The 20,250-nt window shown below is 37.1% G+C and overlaps 2 protein-coding genes across 2 annotated transcripts in view; both read right to left on the reverse strand.

Moving 5' to 3' along the window:
- Positions 1-9,113, reverse strand: part of arid4a (AT-rich interactive domain 4A) — a 34,283-nt gene extending 25,170 nt beyond the window's left edge. The window contains exons 1-9 of the mRNA XM_084096720.1: positions 8,385-9,113; positions 7,399-7,448; positions 6,892-7,002; positions 5,638-5,703; positions 5,127-5,217; positions 4,907-4,986; positions 4,666-4,760; positions 1,429-1,561; positions 201-280 (exon numbers count right to left, since the gene is read on the reverse strand). Coding sequence (XP_083952846.1) covers positions 201-280; positions 1,429-1,561; positions 4,666-4,760; positions 4,907-4,986; positions 5,127-5,217; positions 5,638-5,703; positions 6,892-7,002; positions 7,399-7,404 — 662 coding nt within the window. The 5' untranslated portion in view covers positions 7,405-7,448; positions 8,385-9,113. The remainder of the gene's footprint in view (positions 1-200; positions 281-1,428; positions 1,562-4,665; positions 4,761-4,906; positions 4,987-5,126; positions 5,218-5,637; positions 5,704-6,891; positions 7,003-7,398; positions 7,449-8,384) is intronic.
- Positions 9,114-10,501: 1,388 nt separating this feature from the next.
- On the reverse strand, positions 10,502-19,890 carry psma3 (proteasome 20S subunit alpha 3). Its single transcript, XM_084096730.1, has 11 exons — positions 19,744-19,890; positions 19,163-19,245; positions 18,820-18,943; positions 17,950-18,051; positions 17,687-17,760; positions 17,489-17,561; positions 14,235-14,300; positions 12,990-13,036; positions 11,675-11,742; positions 10,753-10,817; positions 10,502-10,666 (listed from the first exon to the last, which is right to left on the reverse strand). Exons 1-11 carry the CDS (start codon positions 19,762-19,764, stop codon positions 10,622-10,624), a joined length of 768 nt encoding a protein of 255 aa, XP_083952856.1. The 5' UTR covers positions 19,765-19,890; the 3' UTR covers positions 10,502-10,621.
- Positions 19,891-20,250: the final 360 nt, after the last annotated feature.

Here is a 20,250-nt window from a genome sequence, read left to right on the forward strand (position 1 = left end):
TAGAATAGTAACAACATGAAAATGTTTCTGTTTCTTCTAATTAAAGAAAATTTATTATCACATTAAAAAGCAAAACATCTCTATTACAGATCCCATGAAATTGCTTAATGAGCAAAGCTGTCAAATAAAATAAAGACTACAATGTTAATTTTTACTTCATGGGTTTTGTAAATGTCAAACTACTTTTCAATGCTACTCACAATTTGGAATCAGCAAATGATCTCACTAAACACTGGTCCTTTTTGACAGTTATGTCATCATTGCAGCTTGGAGATATCACCTTCAAAGAGGAAGAAAATATTAAAGATCTTAAAGTGAAAACAGCAAGTCTTTAATTGTATAGAATACTGTATTCAATTATATTACTACCAGAGCTGCCAGTCTTCAGAGTCTTTAGACTTCATTGACACATATTCAATCAGAAAGACCTTAATTCTTTCCCTGCTAGCATATTTTTTTTTTAAAGTTGCCAGCCAGTGTATTTTTGTCAAAGGTCGGTTTCAGAAAAATTATCAAAACAACCTTTGCAACCCCCAAACAACAAGCTGTAACAAGTACTTCCCAAAAGCAGCAATACAACAATTCAAGACTGGCTCTGTCTTTAAATAATGTTCTCAATTTGTTCCAAACCAATATACAGCTTTTGTGCAACTTTTTTTTAGGGTTTTACAGAGTACAATCTTTTCCATACAACAGTTTCAAACACTAACATTATCGGCAAACAACTTTCAGTCTGTTCCCCATACAAAGCTGTCGCATAAGTTCAGAATACTACTCTCACAAGTCATAGAGACCATGTCTCTTTACGAATTTAATTTATGCGCAAAATTGAAATATCGCATAAAACATTTGGGAGGAAAGCAGCGTTTCCATACACCAAGACGAAAAGATCAAAATCGACACTTCCTGATAAACTGGCACCAAATAACACTAAGAAAATTTTTATTTGCTGCAGTGAAAGCCACTGTAGCTCTTTTTTCGTATATAATAAGTGACTTGCACCTCAGCACGCAAATGAAACGCAATAAACCTGGTCATGTTAACTTGGGTGGATGTCTGCTGTTTGGGAACGCAGTCATGTAAAACAGTTCTGGGAGGTAATTATACTGAACCACTAGAAGGAAGAATGTTCTCAGGCACTTCATAATTACCTAAACAACATTTCAGATGCTGTGCAACGAGATCGCCCCACTGGTTAGTTCAGGTATGCCGTCCCATCGTGCAGTCACATGATTTTTTTGATGTGCATAAAATAATATTTGCCTCATTTTTAGAATTTATGTGCATCTTGGCGTTTCCATCCATTTTTTTTAAATGCAATTACACAAAATGCACATAAAAATAGGTGGACGGAAACATAGTTCGTCTCTCTAGCTGGATTTCAAATCCAAAAGTTAAAAGAGGTTTGTAAATGAATAAAGGACTCACCAAGACGTAGTGGCAGGAATCACTATCAGGCCCACTCTGAATGCAAGCAACTTTCCCCAAAAGATCATCATTAAGCCTTCTCCTGTCGTCGTCGTCATCTTCACTCGATGAAGACTCCTTCTCATCTTCTGCACTGCATTTCATCAAACAGAGCACTAATGTTTGAAACATGCTCCCTTTTCACATTAAAACATTGACCAGAAAACTGTATTTTTGCATGTAGGAAAATAAATAAAATAGACAGGGTTCGTACACATTTCTAACAATAAATTTCCATGACTTTTGAGGCAAATATTCATGACTAACATTCCATGAAATGTCGTACATGTAAAATAAGAATAAAAATCCATGTTAAAATTTCTAAATCACAGCATCTCTCAACTAATTAATGACAAGCTATGTGGTTTATTAAAAAAAGTAAACGCTGACACGCCAGTAAGACGGTTAGATAAAATACTGTGTCTGACCCTCAGAACTCCACTGTGTAGCAACAGATTAACATACATGGGAGGCAACAATGTACAATAAGTAAATAAAGGTGTCCAGTAAACACCGACAGTAACTTTTCAAGGTGGCAGTACCAGAGACAAACTTTTGGAATACAAAATTTGGTAACTAAGAAGATTTTAAAACAGCTTTGCCTACTATTTACCATTAATCTCACGAGATAACCTTAAATCAAGACAAGATAACGTCCCTGTTTGAATTAGCCCAAAACAGTAGAGTTTATTTTTTCATTTATGCAATTTACACCAAGTACAAACTGCAACTGCCACACGCTACCCCATGCCAGGGTCAGAAATTAACTTTTCCATTAGGAGGCCCCTTGCAATTGATTTCCAGGGGCTTTTCCCCCCCTTCATTAGTGCAATTTTAATGATTACCGGTTGTTGTCTTTTGTGTCAAAAACTTAACCAATTACTTAAATCAATCAGAATACTATATAGACTGTTACCAATAACATTTTATCATTAACAAAAGCCATCTTTACACTACAAAGGTGGAACAGAAGCTCCCTCTGAAACAGCATAAATGTTTATTTACACAAACTGTTTAATGTTGCTCATAAATCATTAAATTAACAGGAACTCACTACAGGGTCATTATTGTCAATTAATGCTCTTGCTATTGTAATAATGATTATTAATGCAGATTAATACAATACATAAAAGTTATTGTGTTTGGGGAAAATGCATGTCATGTTCAGATAAAACAATCTAAGAACAGTTAAAGAATTATTTTTTAGAAATTAAGACTAAATCTTATCAGCATGATGAATAAATTATATTAACTGGAATAAACTGCATACAGAAAGGGAGCAGCGAATGTGACCGATCGTGAAGCCGTCCATACCTTAGGTCTAGCGCGAGTTAAAGTACTCACAAGCACTCCCGTTGAAATTACAGAAGCTGACTACACTGCGACATGAATCTCTTACATCGAATCTGCACTTTGTTGTTTATGATGGGAGAATTTGCGAGTTTCAGTCAGAGTGTGCGCCACTGAACAAAACTCTTCGTTTCAGCAATGACTAATCTGAATGCCTCTGATTGATTGGCCATCACATTCATAAGCACAACAGAAATGTGTGTGATTGGTTATAACGCTAAACGCCGCAAAAACAAACCTGATGGATTGCCGCAGTCGAATGGATCGAATGAACGTTAAATATTGTAGTTTGTTTAACCCGCATTTATCGCTTAAACATATATTCTATTATATAAATATTTAGAAACAAATTTCCATGACTTTTCCAGGCCTGGATATTGCTATTTAATTTCATGACTTTTCCAGGTTTTTCATGAACATACGAACCCTGATAGAAATAAATAAAATAGAAAGTGGAATACAAAAAGCTAGAATAATGTTAATTCAAGCTCAAAAACAAACTGGGAATCATCAGTTTAAACACTGACTGAGGATGTAGGATCTAATTGTAACAACAGCAAAGCAAGACTTTAGCCCCGTTCACACCGCTAGCGACACGCAGCGACAAAGCAACATGATCCCATTCATTTCAATGGAGGGCCGGCGACAAGAGTGATAGTAACGATAGTAACGTTGGCGACAGAATGTGGGCGTGACAAGCGACGTGAGACACTCGACAAAAGTTCAGAAATTTCAACTTTATGCAAATGAGAAGCGAATTTCACGAGCAACAACCAATAGGAGTGAAGACTGTCAGTGAAGCTAACAGTCTCGAGTCTCGACTGCAGGCAAGACAGAAGAGCGTTCCGGAGCGACTTCACTCTTTTATATGATTTGACTGTGTAACCACAAACATGGATATAATAAAATGATGCATGGAAAACAAACTGCCGACAGTCTTAGTGAGTTTGATTCATACGTTCATAGTTTGTGTGTTGTAATTGTATGATGCAAGTTTAACACTGCTACTTCATTTTACAGTTTCCCCTGCATTATGTTGATTATTAGGGACAAGAAAAATTATTATTTGTCAAATTCGAATGACGTTTTAGTAACTGTTGACAGTATGAGTGAGTTTAATTTGTTGATTGATCAATCGTTATTCTAGTTAATGATTTAATGCACTGAGCACTGCTGTGGTTAATATAACAACACTCTCCAACAGCATAACATTACTTTTAAATCTTTTAAGCCTAATTCCTCATCAGATCAGAATGATATCTTTGTTTTATATATCACTTGTGATTGTACCTTCTATAGACCTTATGCGCCAGAGAAACAAGGGCGCAGCCATCTTTAGAATATCGTCTAAAGATCGCTATGAAAATACAGACCGGAAGTCAAAAGACAACGAGCGCAGCGCTGAAAAGGGGCGGGGCTACATAAAGTCTATAGATATGGTCAGACATGCAGTCTACCAATAACATTAGAGCGACAGCACTGGGAACGCCCACAAGCGACTACACAGTACAGAGACTATGACATACAGCGACAAAAATCGCTGGTGGTGTAAACGGGGCTTCTGAAGTGTACTATAACAAGCTCAGTATGAATTTAGCCACTGCAATCAGAGATCATTTACAAACTGAAGTCTTAAATGTACATTAGCAAAAGCCTGTTTAAAATAAAGAAGGGATTTAAAAGTGGGAAAATGATCATGTAAAACTAAGTTAGGACTGTTTTGGGTGCAAGAAACTATGATGTGGACTTGTAAACTGCGAGGAATACGAGGAATTAATCTAAGAATGATTTTCATATACACTTCATGCATCTAGATAGCACAAAGAGGAAAGGACTGCAAATACTCACACTGCCTGAGAAGACCTTCTACCCCGATTTGTCTTCTTTCCAATGACTGGAGTGCCAAAGTGCTCTGGGTTAGTAAGGGGCAGTTGGTCCAAAGTCTGTTACAGAGAGAGATAGAAAAAAAGATAAAAAGATACAGAGAGGCAGAAAAAAAGAGAGAGAGAGAGAAAACCAGGGAAAAGTGTTACCCACAAGACACATGATGCAGATAACACCTCACACTCAATTTATTTTTTACATTTACCTCACTCTCTGCAAAATGTCTTTCGCCTTTAAGACACAGTGACGTTCTTCTAAGGGTTTTCTCATCCCCGTCATCAAAAACTGCAATGACCATGCAAGGGAAAAAACATTAAAATGTTAATGACAAGTTTAGTTTACTGAAGATCAATTATAGGGCCTAAGAGTGGTACTACATGTGCAATTAATTCTAGGGAGATTTAGTCAGCTGTGTCTGTACGTACCCACAGTGTACCAGCTGGCATCTGTGAGTTTGCTGATGACAGCTTCGCTAAGTCCACCCTCTGGGCTCTTCACTTCCACTGTTGAGCCAACCTGAGACCAGAGATGCAGAACACATCATTGCACTACCTAACTTTTTGTGCAGTAAACTGCTGACACACAAATAGGACACATTTCAAACAGAGTTCAGTTTAAAAAAAAAATCCTACAACTTTTCTTGTTTTAGAATTAAACATTGTCTATGAGCTACAATATATACAATATTTTGCCTCATAAGAGTGCACAAGGTGCTCAGTTTCTTTAAACAATATTCCAGTCATGACCATAAGTTAATTTTTATCAGTTCACTCTTGCAATAACAGTTGTGGGGAAAAGTTAATTTTGAACATGGCTACAACTAAGCAGTACCTTCTAGTAAATATTGCATGTGCAAGACAAAACATTTATAAAAAGCATTATAGGAAAATTGATTTAACTGAATTGAAGTCAGTGTCTAAAAAAAGTCTCTCTTACCCTTAAGGGTCCTTTGACTTGGTCATCTTGGACAACTTGTGAGGTGCTGTCTCCTTTAAGCATAACCTACAAACAAAACAAAACAAAGGTAAAAAAAAAAATATAGCAAAAGAGCACCAAAGCATGAAGGTGAGAGTGACATGGACGGTAAGACAGTAACCATCCAGCTCAGTCAAGGTGAAGTAATCTCGTTATGTAACAGATGGCATTTTCTTCATGATCTCTCTCAAACAAGCTTCTTAGTGAGCGCCTACATACAATGTAAAAAGGAACTACTTCCTTGTAATCAAATTTGAGAATGTGCAACACAAACTTCAGGTATGTGTTACTCAAGGCTGTCATGTTTCACTAGGTTAAAGTACCAGCACAAACTAAGACCTTGAGAGAAAACAAAACATTGATGACGTACGATGAGACCTCGCAAAAATGCCAGTATGTGGATTAAACCCTAAAACAACATACTTGTGACTGGTAGGTGCTGATTTAAAATTAAGCCATTTGTAAGCTTACTGTTAGACTACTCTATTTGAAAAGATGGGTGTTCTGCACAGCCGAAGTTTGAATGGTGTGCAGAGTTAGTTCACAAAGCAGGATTATTAGGTGGTTTTCCTTTGGCCTGTTACATTACTGAAGCTTGCGGTGTAAAATGCACCAAACACTTCTGCATAAAAGCAACATAACCCTTTTATATAAACAAATCTCTGCATTGTCACCAACAGAAAATGACACTTGGAAAACTTTGTTTATCCTCCATGTCATCTGACACTGGCTTGACATAAGCCGCATGTGTACTCTGAACTTTCACATTTTTTTTAAACTAATATATAAAGCTCAAAGATGATTGTTAGCTGAAAACACACACCAAGGACTATTTAAAAGGGACAAAGTTTTGAAAGTGTACATTTCAAAGTGATAAATAGTATGAAGCTAATTTCAACTGCTTGATTTACCATCACCTGGGGAAATACTTAAAATATACTTGCATACATTTTACATCCAACTGTATCCACATGCATACAGTATACTCAAGTAAAGCAATATACTATAGCAAACCTCAACAACTTAATTGTTTACGTCATCGCAAAATATAAACTAAATCATTAAATTGTGACTATAAGGAATTAAGATGATATAAACATTAAGCTAATGAATTGCTGTAAAGCTACTTTGAAAATGTGTATTGTGAAAAGCGCTATACAAATAAAATTGACTTGCATGATGAATACATACTTATATCAGACAGATTAAACGTACCTTAACTTTCACCATGCGTTTAACAGTCTTGATTTTTGCCTCGCAGAAGGCACCGCGGTACTTTGCGCTCACATCCGTCCCCACAGTCAGGTAGGCAGGTTCATCTGCTACCTGTGAACAGTGTAAATATTATTAAGGTGCATAGACAGATTCATACCAACACTTGCTCTTTGCATGGTCACGGTTATGAAAAGCATGAGCAAAAACATCTAAGAATACTTTAAGTAAGAGCACTTAAGTGTTGTAAAGCATGAGCAAAAACATCTAAGAATACTTTAAGTAAGAGCACTTAAGTGTTGTGAAAAGTACTATCTTGGTTATTCAGAAAGCACTTATAGAGACTGACTACCTCAATCATTGAACTACTGAGCTTCTCTGATCATCCCTGGTCAGCTATTCTACAAAAAACCCCATCCATATGTGATTTATTCATTTAAGTGTGTTGTTCCAAATGCTTGCTGGGCTTCATTTAGGGAGGCGTCGCCTATCAGAACTGCAGAGACTCACCTTCATCTTGATGGCTATTTGAGGGAGTCCAGCTCGATTGGTTTCGACTGCTGAAACAGAACAACACACAAGCAGAAAGAAACAGTCACGATCTGGCGCCATGTGCTAAAAAAAAACGTGTCACATGTATGTGTGTGAAGAATTTGACAGCACAACACAAACACACAGAACAGAGAAAATGCTAAAGGAGCTAACGCAGCTAGCCACTTCTCGTCCTTATCCCTTTCAAAATGATCAAATAAACAAGACCAACCCATCAAAACAAAGCCTTAACTGCCTCACCGTGACTTTACCTCCAATCTGAGACACTTACGATGTCTTGATGATGTAAAAACAAAGCACGGAGTCACTGAAGGAAAACATAACCCCTTCAAACCCTGCGTGTTTCCTTCCCGCTTCACTCACTGTGTGTGTGTGTGTGTGTGTGTGTCACGTCGCCATCATAGCTCACACACCGTCCTGCACCATGTCAGCCCCTCCACCATCCACTAACCCCCGTTTTCCCTCACTTAACACTGTATTTACCGAAGTATCTGAGTTCGAAGAACGTCAAACTGACAGTTATGATGTTTATTGACGCCTGTCAATCAAATTGTGACGGTTGAGCTAAATATAGTGAAGCTGTTATGGCGATTTAAATAGTTCTACGGGTTAGTTCCGCAACAATATGTGAGGCGACTTTTCCCTTCAAACTGAGTTATAAGTTTTTGACTATAAAGTGATCGGTTTTGAGTGGTTAGTTTAAGTAAAAGTCGTCGGGTAAAATCTGTGAGAAAACAAGCCGACTAGATGTGACTAGGCTTTGCCATTCAATTTTTTTTTCTCTTCGTCGCCTAAATACCTTCGCTGGAAACCACGGGAAAACGGCAAATATGACTGGATTACTTTCAGACTAGCGGGTTTAAATGAGACACGCGTGAATATACGGGTTTACTGACGCAAAATCGGTGTTTGAATGTTGTATGGAAATATATATGTGTACTTACATGCTCCTATATGACTGCTTCAGCTCAGCATTCGACTAGGTTGCAAAGGCATAGACGAAATAACAAGCTGTTGAGCTGAGGTTGTGTTTCTCGGATCCCTATTGGCTGCCGGGGCCACTGTGAGCAAATTCAGAACATTGCCATTGGCTGACTGCAAAGCGAAATTCTATTGGTTAGTCTGAAGCGCGAAACCTGATTGCGGAGTACGAAAGCGGCGCTGCGAATAGCGCTTTCTCATTGGTGCTCTTTGAGTCGCACTCTTTGCGAATACAACAAATCCATCCTGGTCCCCGATTGGCTACTTGTTTCCTGTTCTGCGTTGTCCACGGTTCTGATTGGTCGAATTGAGTCAGATGCGTCCCGTCAGCGTCGCCCATTGGCTGGAAAGGGTGCATGGGAACGGAGCTTCATTTCAGAGGGAAAGCCTCTGCTCAGTCTGCGCATGTCGAGGCGAAGAGAACATTCGCCATTTTGTACCCAACGTAATTATTTTCGCATTCTGGACTCGGAGCCCGTGAGATTTCGCGGTGAGCCCCGTGACTTTTTTGCCTGCTTTTCTACTCAGATCAAATAACCTCAGCATCGATTTAAATTAAATTTGTTCTTTATGTGATTTGTATTACAAATATTTTACCAAATAATAGTTTTAATGCGGTCGTGTAGAAAAGGTCAATTGAAGGCAACGGTAATGGCGTCTTTATGTCGATGCTGTAGAGAGCGTCTGGCGTCATGGGTTTGTGGACCACGTGACCGGAACAGAGCGTCATAGTAAGCATGTGTGTGTCACGTTAGATACAAATTTAATGACACCTGCGTGGTTGCAAATTATGCATTAGATTGTCACTGAAATGCTCGGTTTACTCTAACGATATGAAGCATTATGATTGTGAATCAGAAATGCGATTTTCACTGTTAATGTTTGTTTATGATGGATATTAAGGACTATATGTTGTGTTTGATTCAGCGTTTATATACATCAGCGACTGGACCAGTAGAATCTTATGTTTAAGAGGTATTTATTGTATAAACAGGATCAGAAAATAATTTATACTTGTGCAATGTTGATCTAGTTGTATATTATATCTGTGTATCTTGTTTAATCAATAAATCTGTCAGTTTGCCTATGCATTAATCAGCCTGTAAATTAATCTATAAGCACACATTACATAATACATCTATGGGACCGTTTTAAAGTAACATTAATTTCAAACTCTACTTTCCAAATAAGAGGTGGTCAGCAACACATAGAGCTAAAAATAGAGGTCACGTGCAAAGCTTTGGCCTCAAAGGCCATAAAAACGACACAAAGCTCCCACAATTGTCTATGCACTGCGAGTCTAACGTTTGGATTATGTTTTTCATAAGCTTTGATCAAAAGGCATCTCCTGAAATACTTTAAATTAGTTTTGTAGAAACCCTGAGAGACAATTCTCTCTCAAATGTTTTTAACTTGGATTTACTACAGCATTCTCATCCCTTACTTTCTGTAATTTCATAATTTTGATGGCTTTGCTATTAATCTAAAATGTGTAAATTAGTAATAATGAATGAGCAGGTGTACCCAAACTCTTGACCTCTAGTGTACATCACAGTGCTAAATATCAGTGTTACCCTCAGAACTGCTGTAATGTAAAGTATGTTCCTTAAAGTTAAAGACCAAGTCACTTTTGTTTTAACTCCAATACTATATCATGCATGCATGCTTGGGTTACAATGTCATGGATGGCAATTTTAAAAAGTAAATTATAATGTACTGGGATTGCTTTGAGGCTCCATATGCTAGAGACTGGCACAACTAAGCTAACCATTAACTCAGGGTCAAATCCTTGCAGCGTATTGCAGATGAACTGTTTATTTACACACCAGAATGCATAATGTCTTAAGTGCCCTATGTCCAACCTAGTAATACACACATTCTCTAGACAGGGTGTGCATAAATATCAATCAATGACGCCACAGGTTTTCTGAAAGAGAAGGTGGATCCTTTGTCTAAGCTTGCTGCCCAACTAATGAATGGTTATTATGCCAATTTAGGATTCTGAATCAGAGCTTCTTTCAGTTTTTTAAATCGTATTTATTGTTAAGTTTGAAACCCACAAAACGTAGGACTACATTAGTCCATTAGAAAACATAAAAAACATTTTATTGTCTGCAGTCAAGTTGAGAGTTGCCAGAATGTCTGAAACATGGTACACAGTCAGTGAAGTGGAAAAACAGAGAGGTTTGCAACACCGCGTTTACATGTTGTCCTCATCAGAGTCATCTTCCTCCTCCAGGGATTCCTGTCAGGACAGACATGTGACAATAAGCCAACACTGAAGAGAGCTTTTGTTATATTATAACTATTACCAGAGGAACAGTTACTTACTTTAGCGTATTTCTCCGCCTCCTCTTTGATGTCTTTCGGGACAAGCTCGTGCTTTCCTTTGGTGACTAATAAGAGGGACAAAAATACATATTAATAAAACCATTCCTTTTACTGTTGATACACCATTAAATCAGGGATAAAAAAACAAAAACAACATCCTCAAAAAAAAAAAAAAAATCAAGTGACATGTTGAATCACACGCCAACATCTTAAGGGTACTAGAAGTACTATTAAGAGTACTATTATTGTATTATAATCTTAATGTGAAAAAATGTCCAACTTTAAAAATGGACAGAAAACAATTACAATATAATATACAAAACGATGAAAGGGGTTTTATGAGAAATGCAGCACTGAACACAAATGCAGTAGAGGAAAACTGAAAGGAAGTTTTAAGTATTACAAATATTTTCCTAAAAACTCAGATTCAGTAAAGGCTGCATTTACACTGAAAGTCTTAGGCTAATGCACAGATATGATCTTTTGACCATATTCACATTTTTTTGTGGTCCCGCTTGTTTACATTCACTTTAGACACGACTGGTATCTGATATCTGTGTTTACATTTTATCCCCGGCAAAATAATTCTGTCGGTGATCGCTTTACATGGTTGACCCTTGGGTTTTGAATGGCCTTACTAAAATTATTTTACAATTCATTTCGGGTGGGTGGCCATGATTATTTGCCAACATGGATAAGTTAAAAGCTGTCATGGAACTTTGAATGGATATAGACCAGAAAATAACAGTCATTTTCACTTGTTATTTTAAATCACATATGGAAGAGGCTCAGAATGGATGCGAAAAAAATGCTGATTTTTGTGTTTACACGTGTGCAACAAATTCCGATCTGTGTCAGATAGGAGTAAATAAAAACAGATTTTTTTAAGTTAAAGTATTAGAATATAAAAGCCTGTCATTACCTTCTCCAACCCAGCTAAGCTCCAGCTCAAAGGCTTTGTCTTTCACCTCATCATGAACGATATAGATACTGAGAAGAGATGACAAAACACACACACAAATAGTTATAAAAATGTATAAATATAAAATGTTTAATTAGATATGCCATGTTATAAATGTTTTCAGGGCTCCCACAATCATGGACAGCTTGGAAACAGATTTTTTGTAATTTTTAGGTCTGGAAAAGTCACTGACAAGAATTTCTTTATTGTGTATTATTTATTCTCTGATATAAATTATAAATATACTGGTTAGAATTTTTTGGAGTGCAATCTTAATAAGATGATTTAAGGGATGGTTCGGAGTAATTTCAACCTAGGGTCCTTTGCACCATGACCTCAAGACAAACACCCCCACCAGAAGCCTTTTGAATATTATTAAATTTAGAGCTTATTTAGAGATATCAGCCGAATGGCTTAGTGCAGGCGCTAATGGATCCAAGGTTGTATCTCGTAAATTACCCCACTAATAATGTCCGGAATCCCTGTAAAAGTCCTTTGAAAATGTTTTTTGGTATATCCCCAATTTTATTTAATTTTTTTCTGAAGCGTTTACAACTTAGTGTTAACTAATAACTGTTGCAAACTGGTACTACCAACAAAATATTAGTGCATTCCAGGAACTGGGCGTCGTTACACTACATCTTTATGCATTGCTTTCTGCCAGGACTTTTACGGGCTTATCTCAAATCACAGAAGTGACCTCGACGTCCAGGTTAGCGGTAGCATAAGCCATCAGGCAAGTGTTATTTAAATAAACTCCTGGTGTACTTACAAACTTTCCAATGCCTCGTTTTATGAGTACAGAACCTAGGAAGTACGAGATACAACCTTGGATCCATTAGCGCCTGCACTAAGCCATCCGGCTGATATCTCTAAATAAGCTCTAACTTTAATAATGTTCGACCAAGGGAAAAAAAGCTTCTGGGGGGTGTTTGGCTCAAGGTCATGGTGCAAAGGACCCTAGGTTGAAATTACTCCGAACCATCCCTTTAACGTTTAAAGTGTATATGCAGTAACCCATCGATGCCTGACAAAATCATGTAAAAGTCATTTAAACTGACTGGTCAAAAGGTGTGGGAACCTTGTTCATTAGTAGCCAACATTATTGTAAACTCAGCAACCTAACAGATAAGAAAACAATTCAGCTGACAAAACTCAATACTAGTAGTCCGACAGGTTTGCTTTCGTGGACCTCTACTGCTCTCTTGTGTTGGCTATGAAAGATGCATTCGATTTTGAGGTCTTCTCCATTTTAAGTTAGAAACAAAACACTCACATTTTTGCCACTTCCTTCACCAGTTCTCTGCAGGTCATTTCTTTCATCTGAAATAAAATAATGACAGGATTTAACCTTTACACGTTTAATCGCTTTAATCTGTTGACATTAACATGAAAACACTGCTAAAGGAATCTAGTATTGTAATCTTCTTCTGATGGCATAATGCTGTTACTTCTTTAAGATGGTTTTATATGATGTGGTCCCTGCAGTACTGGAAGTAGCTGACTCTTGTTTGAACTTGTTTCAAAGAAAGACTGCCAAACATGCTTCCTCTAAACATCACAGCTGTACTGTTAGGGGTAAAGATCTAATGGAGTGTATGCTGACAAATAAAAGACAATAAGATGTAAATAAAACTTTCTGTACTACAACCCTGGAGATACTATGAACACTTGTAGATGTACACTACCGTTTAAAAGTTTGGGGACGGAAAGTCTCTTTAAAATTTTTGAAAGGAGTCTCTTATGACCAAGGCTAAACTTATTTGATCAAAAATGAAGTAATATTGTGAAATATTACAATTTAACTGTTTTCAATTTGAATGTATATTTTAAAATGTAATTTATTGCTGTGATGGCAAAGCTGAATTTTCAGCATCATTAAATCACAAGATCCTTCAAAAATCATTCTAATATGCTGCTCAAGAAACATTTATCAATGTTGAAAACAGTTGTGATGCTTTTAATATTTTTCAGGATTCATTGATGAATATAAAGTTCAAAAGTACAGCTTTTATTTGAATTGCATATCTTTAGTAAGGTGTCTTTACTGCAACATTTGATCAATTTTATTCATTCTTGCTAAATAAAAGTATTCATTTACGAACCTCAAACTTTTGAACAGTAGTGTAAGGCAAAACGTATGTGCTTATCTGAAAGCTCTTTACAAAATGATGAATATACCCACTCCTTTTCAGCGCTGCACTCATTTTGTTTTTGCTCGTTTCTTTCTTCCGGTTTGTATTTCCACAGCATGAAGTTAAGATGTTACGGATTAATGAATGAATCCGCTAGTTTTAAAATCTTCCCGGTCTACTTATGACATCCGCTTCAAACATTACAATGCTCATGATAACTTTCGTTAACTCTACAATAAGTAAATTCACTTCACCAGCTAATTACTCTTCGATGCCATATAAATATACACAGCTACCGCAACAAAAGAAAAATGATAAATCACACAAAATTCTAAAGATGGCTACACGCTTGTTTCTCTGGTGCATATATAATAAATAACACATACCTGTAGTTTCTCAATTTCTGTCTTGGCAGCTTGCTTGGCTTTTCCAATCGCACAGCCCCAGTAACCCTAACAAACACAAAACAAACATTAATGACAAAGGGAAGTACAATACATGTACAGGAAGTTCAGGTTAATGAAAACAATGTACAATCTGCACTTTTTATTGCACTAATTATGGAGTTTGCGTGTATGCTGGACACATTTTAGCTGCTTTTACATCGGTGGTCACTCCAACTTGACCACAAAGGTAACATTAAAGTTCTGTTACATTTGCACTTAAATTTGACTACAGAACTAGTTTCATGTAGCTACAATGTGCACATGTCTGTTCAGTCCACAGGACCGTAGGGTGTCCCATTTGTCATTGTAGGTTTCAGAAGGGTGCTCGCGATCGCACCTTTTGCAGCCCATAATAGTCCTCGATGTGCACTTTTGCTGAGCCCGCACGAAAGCGAGCTCTGCAGAAAACGTCTATCCGCCAGTCAAAGAGGCATTACGTCACGAAACTGTAGACTCGGACAAAGACTGCGAGGGCTTAGTGTTCCATTTGGGACAGGGCCAAAGTGTGCATTAGAGGGATAGTTCTCCCAAAAACTAAAATTCTTTCATTTGCTCACCCTCATGTTGTTTTAAATCCATACAAATTTTGTTCCTCGTCAAAACACAAATGAGGATATTTTCAATGAAATCTGAGAGATTTCGGTCCCTCTATAGCAGGGATGGGCAACTTCGGTCCTGGAGGGCCACTGTCCTACAGAGTTTAGCTTCAACCCTAATCAAACACACCTGAACAAGCTAATCAAGGTCCTCAGGATTACTAGAAAATTACAGGCAGGTGATTTTTTCAGGGTTGGAGCTAAACTCTGTAGGACAGTGGCCCTCCAGGACCGAAGTTGCCCATCCCTGCTCTATAGCATGTGTCAAACTCCGCTCCTGGAGGGCCACTGTAAAATGCCAATGTCACACTAATGGCGCTTTTCCATTACCAGTACCAGCTCGCCTCGCCTCGGCTCGCTTTTCCATTGCAGATAGTACCTCCACAATAGTACCTGGTCGTCATAGCGACGCCGCAGGAAACTGCCGTGACTTAATCTTTTACGCGAGACGCGCGAGACACACCCGCTACCCACACACACAGGACAATGGAGGAAATCGAGTGTATGCTGTTTTTGGATGTTTTTGTTTTTGCTGTTTTTTTATTCAGGATACTCCGTCTGGCGCGTGCAATGATGACGCAGTGAATAGTGACGATTCTCTCTGACCAATCAGCAGTCTGTCGTGTTTTCACGTCACATTTTAGTATCGCCTCAGCTCGCTTAGAACCTCGCCGGAGGTGGTACGAAAAAAAGTACCTGGAAGCAGGTACAGGTACAACTTTTACACAGTGGAAAACCAAACAGAGCAGAGCCGAGCCGAGGCGAGCTGGTACTGTGTAGTGGAAAAGCGCCATAAGAGGACCAGAACTAAATGTTTTTGTTTTATTTGGTCTGGATCAAATGAACCACGAGAACTGAACTACAAGTGTGAAGACACCCTGAGAGATTTCTGTCCCTCAATAGAGTGGTCCAGGTATGACGTCAGAACCCAGAAGTCTAATTTGCCGCTGGTTCCTTCAAGATTTTCCAATGAGTTTTTATAAAAGGGTTTTTGAATTTGAGTAAAATGAATTCTGTGGTAAACACAACTTGACGATACTTTGACATTTAGTTCTACAACGTAAACTGCACACACAATCACACCCCAAACTGTATTATCTAATTACTTGTTCATTTTCAAACTAGGGCTGTCACTTTTGTGGAAAAATTCTGTTCGATTTTTGAGACATATGCGTTCATTGAATCAATTGTAAAATCGATTTTCCATGTCTAAAGACGTTTGCATTTTAAACGCCAAATATGGGCAAATCCACGGACAAGGGCGAACGTAAAGAGGACGCTTGAGACGCGCACAAGTCAGCAATATTCCTGTTGATTTATTGCCGTGAAGTTTCGTGCACAACGACAAACAGGAGTGCAACATTCTTGAAAAGCAATAAGCAGAGTGGACTGCCATAACATCAATGAAAAACATTACTGCAGGCTTCAACATGGCTGTGTTTATGGTTAGAAATGTCAAACAAATTTCGCCTACGTAGGCAATTGTTGACCGTAGCCTGAATCTGTATCTGTATGCATGAGACTGTCTGAATACTGGCAGAATTTTTGTAGTAAAAAGAGAAACATTATGCAGAAGTATAATGTGTGTTTGTCAGAGTTGCTGTGTGACGCGCGTTTGCTGCGGGCGTATCGTGACGAGCTGGACGCGCTCCGAGAAAAGACCGTTAAAATCGATTCCCTATTTTCGTTTTCGAAACTTGTGTTGGTTGGTCAGATCGATTGTGCAATCGATTTTCAAACGTAAAGTGACAGCCCTATTTCAAACATGAACATAACTGCTTAAAAATTCACGTTTTCACTATGGGTGTATAACATAACGTCAATGTATAGTCAAGTTATGTTAACCACAGGCTTTATTTTACACATAAATCAAGAAAGAAAAAAAAACCCATAGGAAAATCTCGAAGGAACCAGCGGCAAATTTCCGGGTTCTTCTGACGTCATACCTGGACAACTCTATTGAAAGTCTGTTCACCCACTTTAAAACGTTCACAAAGAGATTGTACAAGACATGAATCCCTTTGAATCAAGCGGTTTAATCCAAGTCTCCTGAAGAGACATGATCTCTTTATATGATGATCAGACTGAATTCAGTCTTTTATTCACAAATAAAAATTGATTGGTGGAATATAAACCAAAGCTCAACCAAACCTGCTTGATGCGTGAGAACAAACCTCATTGGTTCTTGCGGAAGATCAAATGTGTGGCGTAACATGCAAAAATGAACCTCATCACCATTCACCACATATGTTAATAAAAAAACTAAATTCAATCGGTTCATTATATAAAGCGATCGTGTCTCTTCAGAAGACTTTGGATTAAACCGCTCAATTCATGCATTTTACTATCTCTTTATGAACATTTTGAAGCATCAAAGGTTTGGGTGAACAGACATTCAATGGAGGGGCAGAAATCTCTCAGATTTCATTAAAATACATTATCTTCATTTGTGTTTCGAAGATGAATGAAAGTCTTATTGGTTTGGAACGACATAAGGGTGAGTAAATGATGATAGAATTTTCTTTTTTGGGTGAACTATCCCTTTAAGTATTAAAGTACTGATTAAAAGCGATGATTTATTTATAATAGATCTCTTACGTATGAAATCCCAGAAGGGTCAACCATGTAGAGCTGTGGACCATCATCTTCATCATGAGATCCCAGAATGAAACTGACAGGTTAAAGAAAAATAAACAAGTTAAACACACTAATAAAAAATAAAAAAAATTATATATATATATATATAAAAAAGCTCTTCCAATATCTTATATAATACATTTTTTACAGAAGACGTACCTGCATCCAAAAGGCCTCACAGCACTGTATAATGTGTAAGCATGGACATACATGGCCACTCTTTCTGCAAGATGCTGTTTGGATAATATGAGGAGAGTACATCAATGACCAGAATCTCATTTCAGACTGTTTTTATTCAAAGAATTTCCATTCTTTGTTTCACACACATTTGAATAGAGTGAGGAAATGATTTACTGTGAATAAATGCAGGTACAGTGCTAATTTTTTGGGTGATCTATTGCTTTACTCTCTCTCTCTCTTACCTTCAGTGGGATGTCATGGCCATAATTGGAGCGGAAGTTTGACGCCTCTTCTCTGGCCACTTCAGAGAGAGATCGTGCATCTGCTAGAAGACCAGCCACAGCCTAGAAGACACACAGACAGGGATTCATATACATGTAGAGATTTACTCTTATCATTCAAATGTTGGGAGACGGATTTTTTTTTAAAAGAAATTAATACTTTTATTCAGCAAGGATGCATTAAAAGTGACAGTAAAGAAAAGTATAATGTTACAAAATATTTCCATTTCAGATAAATGCGGTTTTCTAATTTTCTCTTCTAAAATAATCTAGAAAATAATTATAAGAATATGTTTTATAACAATAAACAGAAGAATAAATGAAGAAATCATCATATTAGAATGATTTCTGAAAGATCATGTGACATTGAAGACTGGAGGAATGATGCTGAAAATTCAGCTTTTCACAGGAATAGATTACATTTTACAATATAATATAGCAGAAACCAGTTATTTTAAACTGTAATAATATTTCACAATATTACTATTTTACTGATTTTTTTCTAATCAAATAAATTCAGCCTTGCTGAGATACTTCTTTAAAAAAATTAAAATAAATCTTATTTCAACTTTTTTGATCACCAGTGTAAAGGTTTAGGATGCAATTTCCAAATAATCACATGGATGTAATTGCTTTTAAAGTACAAAAAAGAAACCTAAGGAACCTTTGCATTTTAGGAGACACAATCTAATAATTCACTGCCATCAGCATAATCCAAGTATGTAAAATATTTGAGTTTACATACTTGGATTAAGTTACTGAAGAAGATACTGTAAACTACTGAAAAATTATGAGAATCGGTTTAATAAACAACATGCTCAATGTTCTCACCATTCCAACGTGCCGATCAATATTGAAGATGCGTTTATTGGAGCCCTGCTCATACAACTTGGACAGCACCAACTTCTCTACGCCAAACACGACTCCATCTTTGCAGCGGATGCCAATTGCTGTGCTGATGAACGAGAAAAAAATTTGCACAAAATTATTAAATTAATTTCCTTAATAAGAACTCAAAGTTTGATTAGACATAAAAAGCAAAACACAAATATTATAGGTGTTATCATCACATTTTAATGAATGGAGTAAAGCTTTTCAGAGCAGCATATTAAAATGTGCCATGTTTAATTTATTTAATGTGTATTAATATGAGTAATAATGGTTAATTAATTACCTGCTGTTTTCTACAGCCTTTATGGCATATTCCACCTGAAATACCCTTCCATCAGGTGAGAAGGTGGAGGCGGATAAATCATACTGGGTGGGGGAGAAGAGAACCGCTGTCAAAATCATCGCTTGAGTTCATTTCATATAAATTAACAATTCAAATAGTTTTTAATCCCTGCAATAATAAAGACAAATATGTGCATCGATGAGGCTAAATAAATGTAGCAAAGCAGCTTTCGCAGTGCACATGAAATTTACTTTCACTTTGCCTCCTCAGTGACTTTTCATTTGAACTGCTATCATTCATTGTTATCGAGCAGTGACTCAGCAGGGTCGTTTTTAGACTCAACAACTAAACCATGTAAATAAAAATAGCTTAAGCTACTTATGTATAAAAACACTTTATTAACTTTAATTGGGTTGGAACTGAATAAAACACACTAATACAGATCCTGCACACTAGCAGTAGCTTATTAGCTTTAGCTTTAGAATGACACAGACATACACGCATTCCGCAATTTATCGCTCTTTCTGGATCAGATCTCATTCAAACACTGTGATAAATTTTGTAGTAGTGAATCCACTCACCCCGGTCCCAATGGAGCTCATTTTGACTGACTGTGATCAACTATAAACGTTAAGTAAGTGTTCAGCATTAGCAGCCGCAGATTCACTCTACAGCGCTTCGGCTCTCCCTCTGCCACCTGCAATCAACGAGCTCTGTGATTGGACACAATATCGACCAATCAGATGCTCTCGAAGGGCCAGAGCTGCAGTCTTTCACAATAAAAGTGGAATACTAAAGAAGAAGTGTTACTTTCTGAGATGTGAAGAACATTGTCTTTAGAGCTCATGAAATATCTTTACATTTTCAGATTTTTCGAGTTATATAATTTCAAAATAAACATACGAGAAGAAACATATAAGAAAATATATTACTATGAAAATTACATACGAGTATAGGCTACACAAAATTAAGCTGTCTTATTATAAATCAAGCTATTTAACATACATAATGTGTATGTATCTTTTTTTATACACATAATCGTTTGTAACATTAAACTTATAAATATTTGTATCTTGTAGTGGGTTTCA

This window comes from Abramis brama (assembly GCF_963993115.1).
Source record: "Abramis brama genome assembly, chromosome: 21".
Classification (NCBI taxonomy): domain Eukaryota; kingdom Metazoa; phylum Chordata; class Actinopteri; order Cypriniformes; family Leuciscidae; genus Abramis; species Abramis brama.

Bases quoted from the DNA above. Each gene is read 5' to 3' on its own strand.
- psma3 (XM_084096730.1), bottom strand. From the start codon at position 19,764: ATGAGCTCCATTGGGACCGGG. The intron at 17,562-17,686 runs GTACGTCTTCTG...TTAACCTGTCAG, and splicing joins GTGAGGCCTTTTGGATGCAG to TTTCATTCTGGGATCTCATG. The intron at 11,743-12,989 runs GTGAGTGTTTTG...ATCTCTTCTCAG, and splicing joins GTGAAGGAAGTGGCAAAAAT to TATCTATATCGTTCATGATG.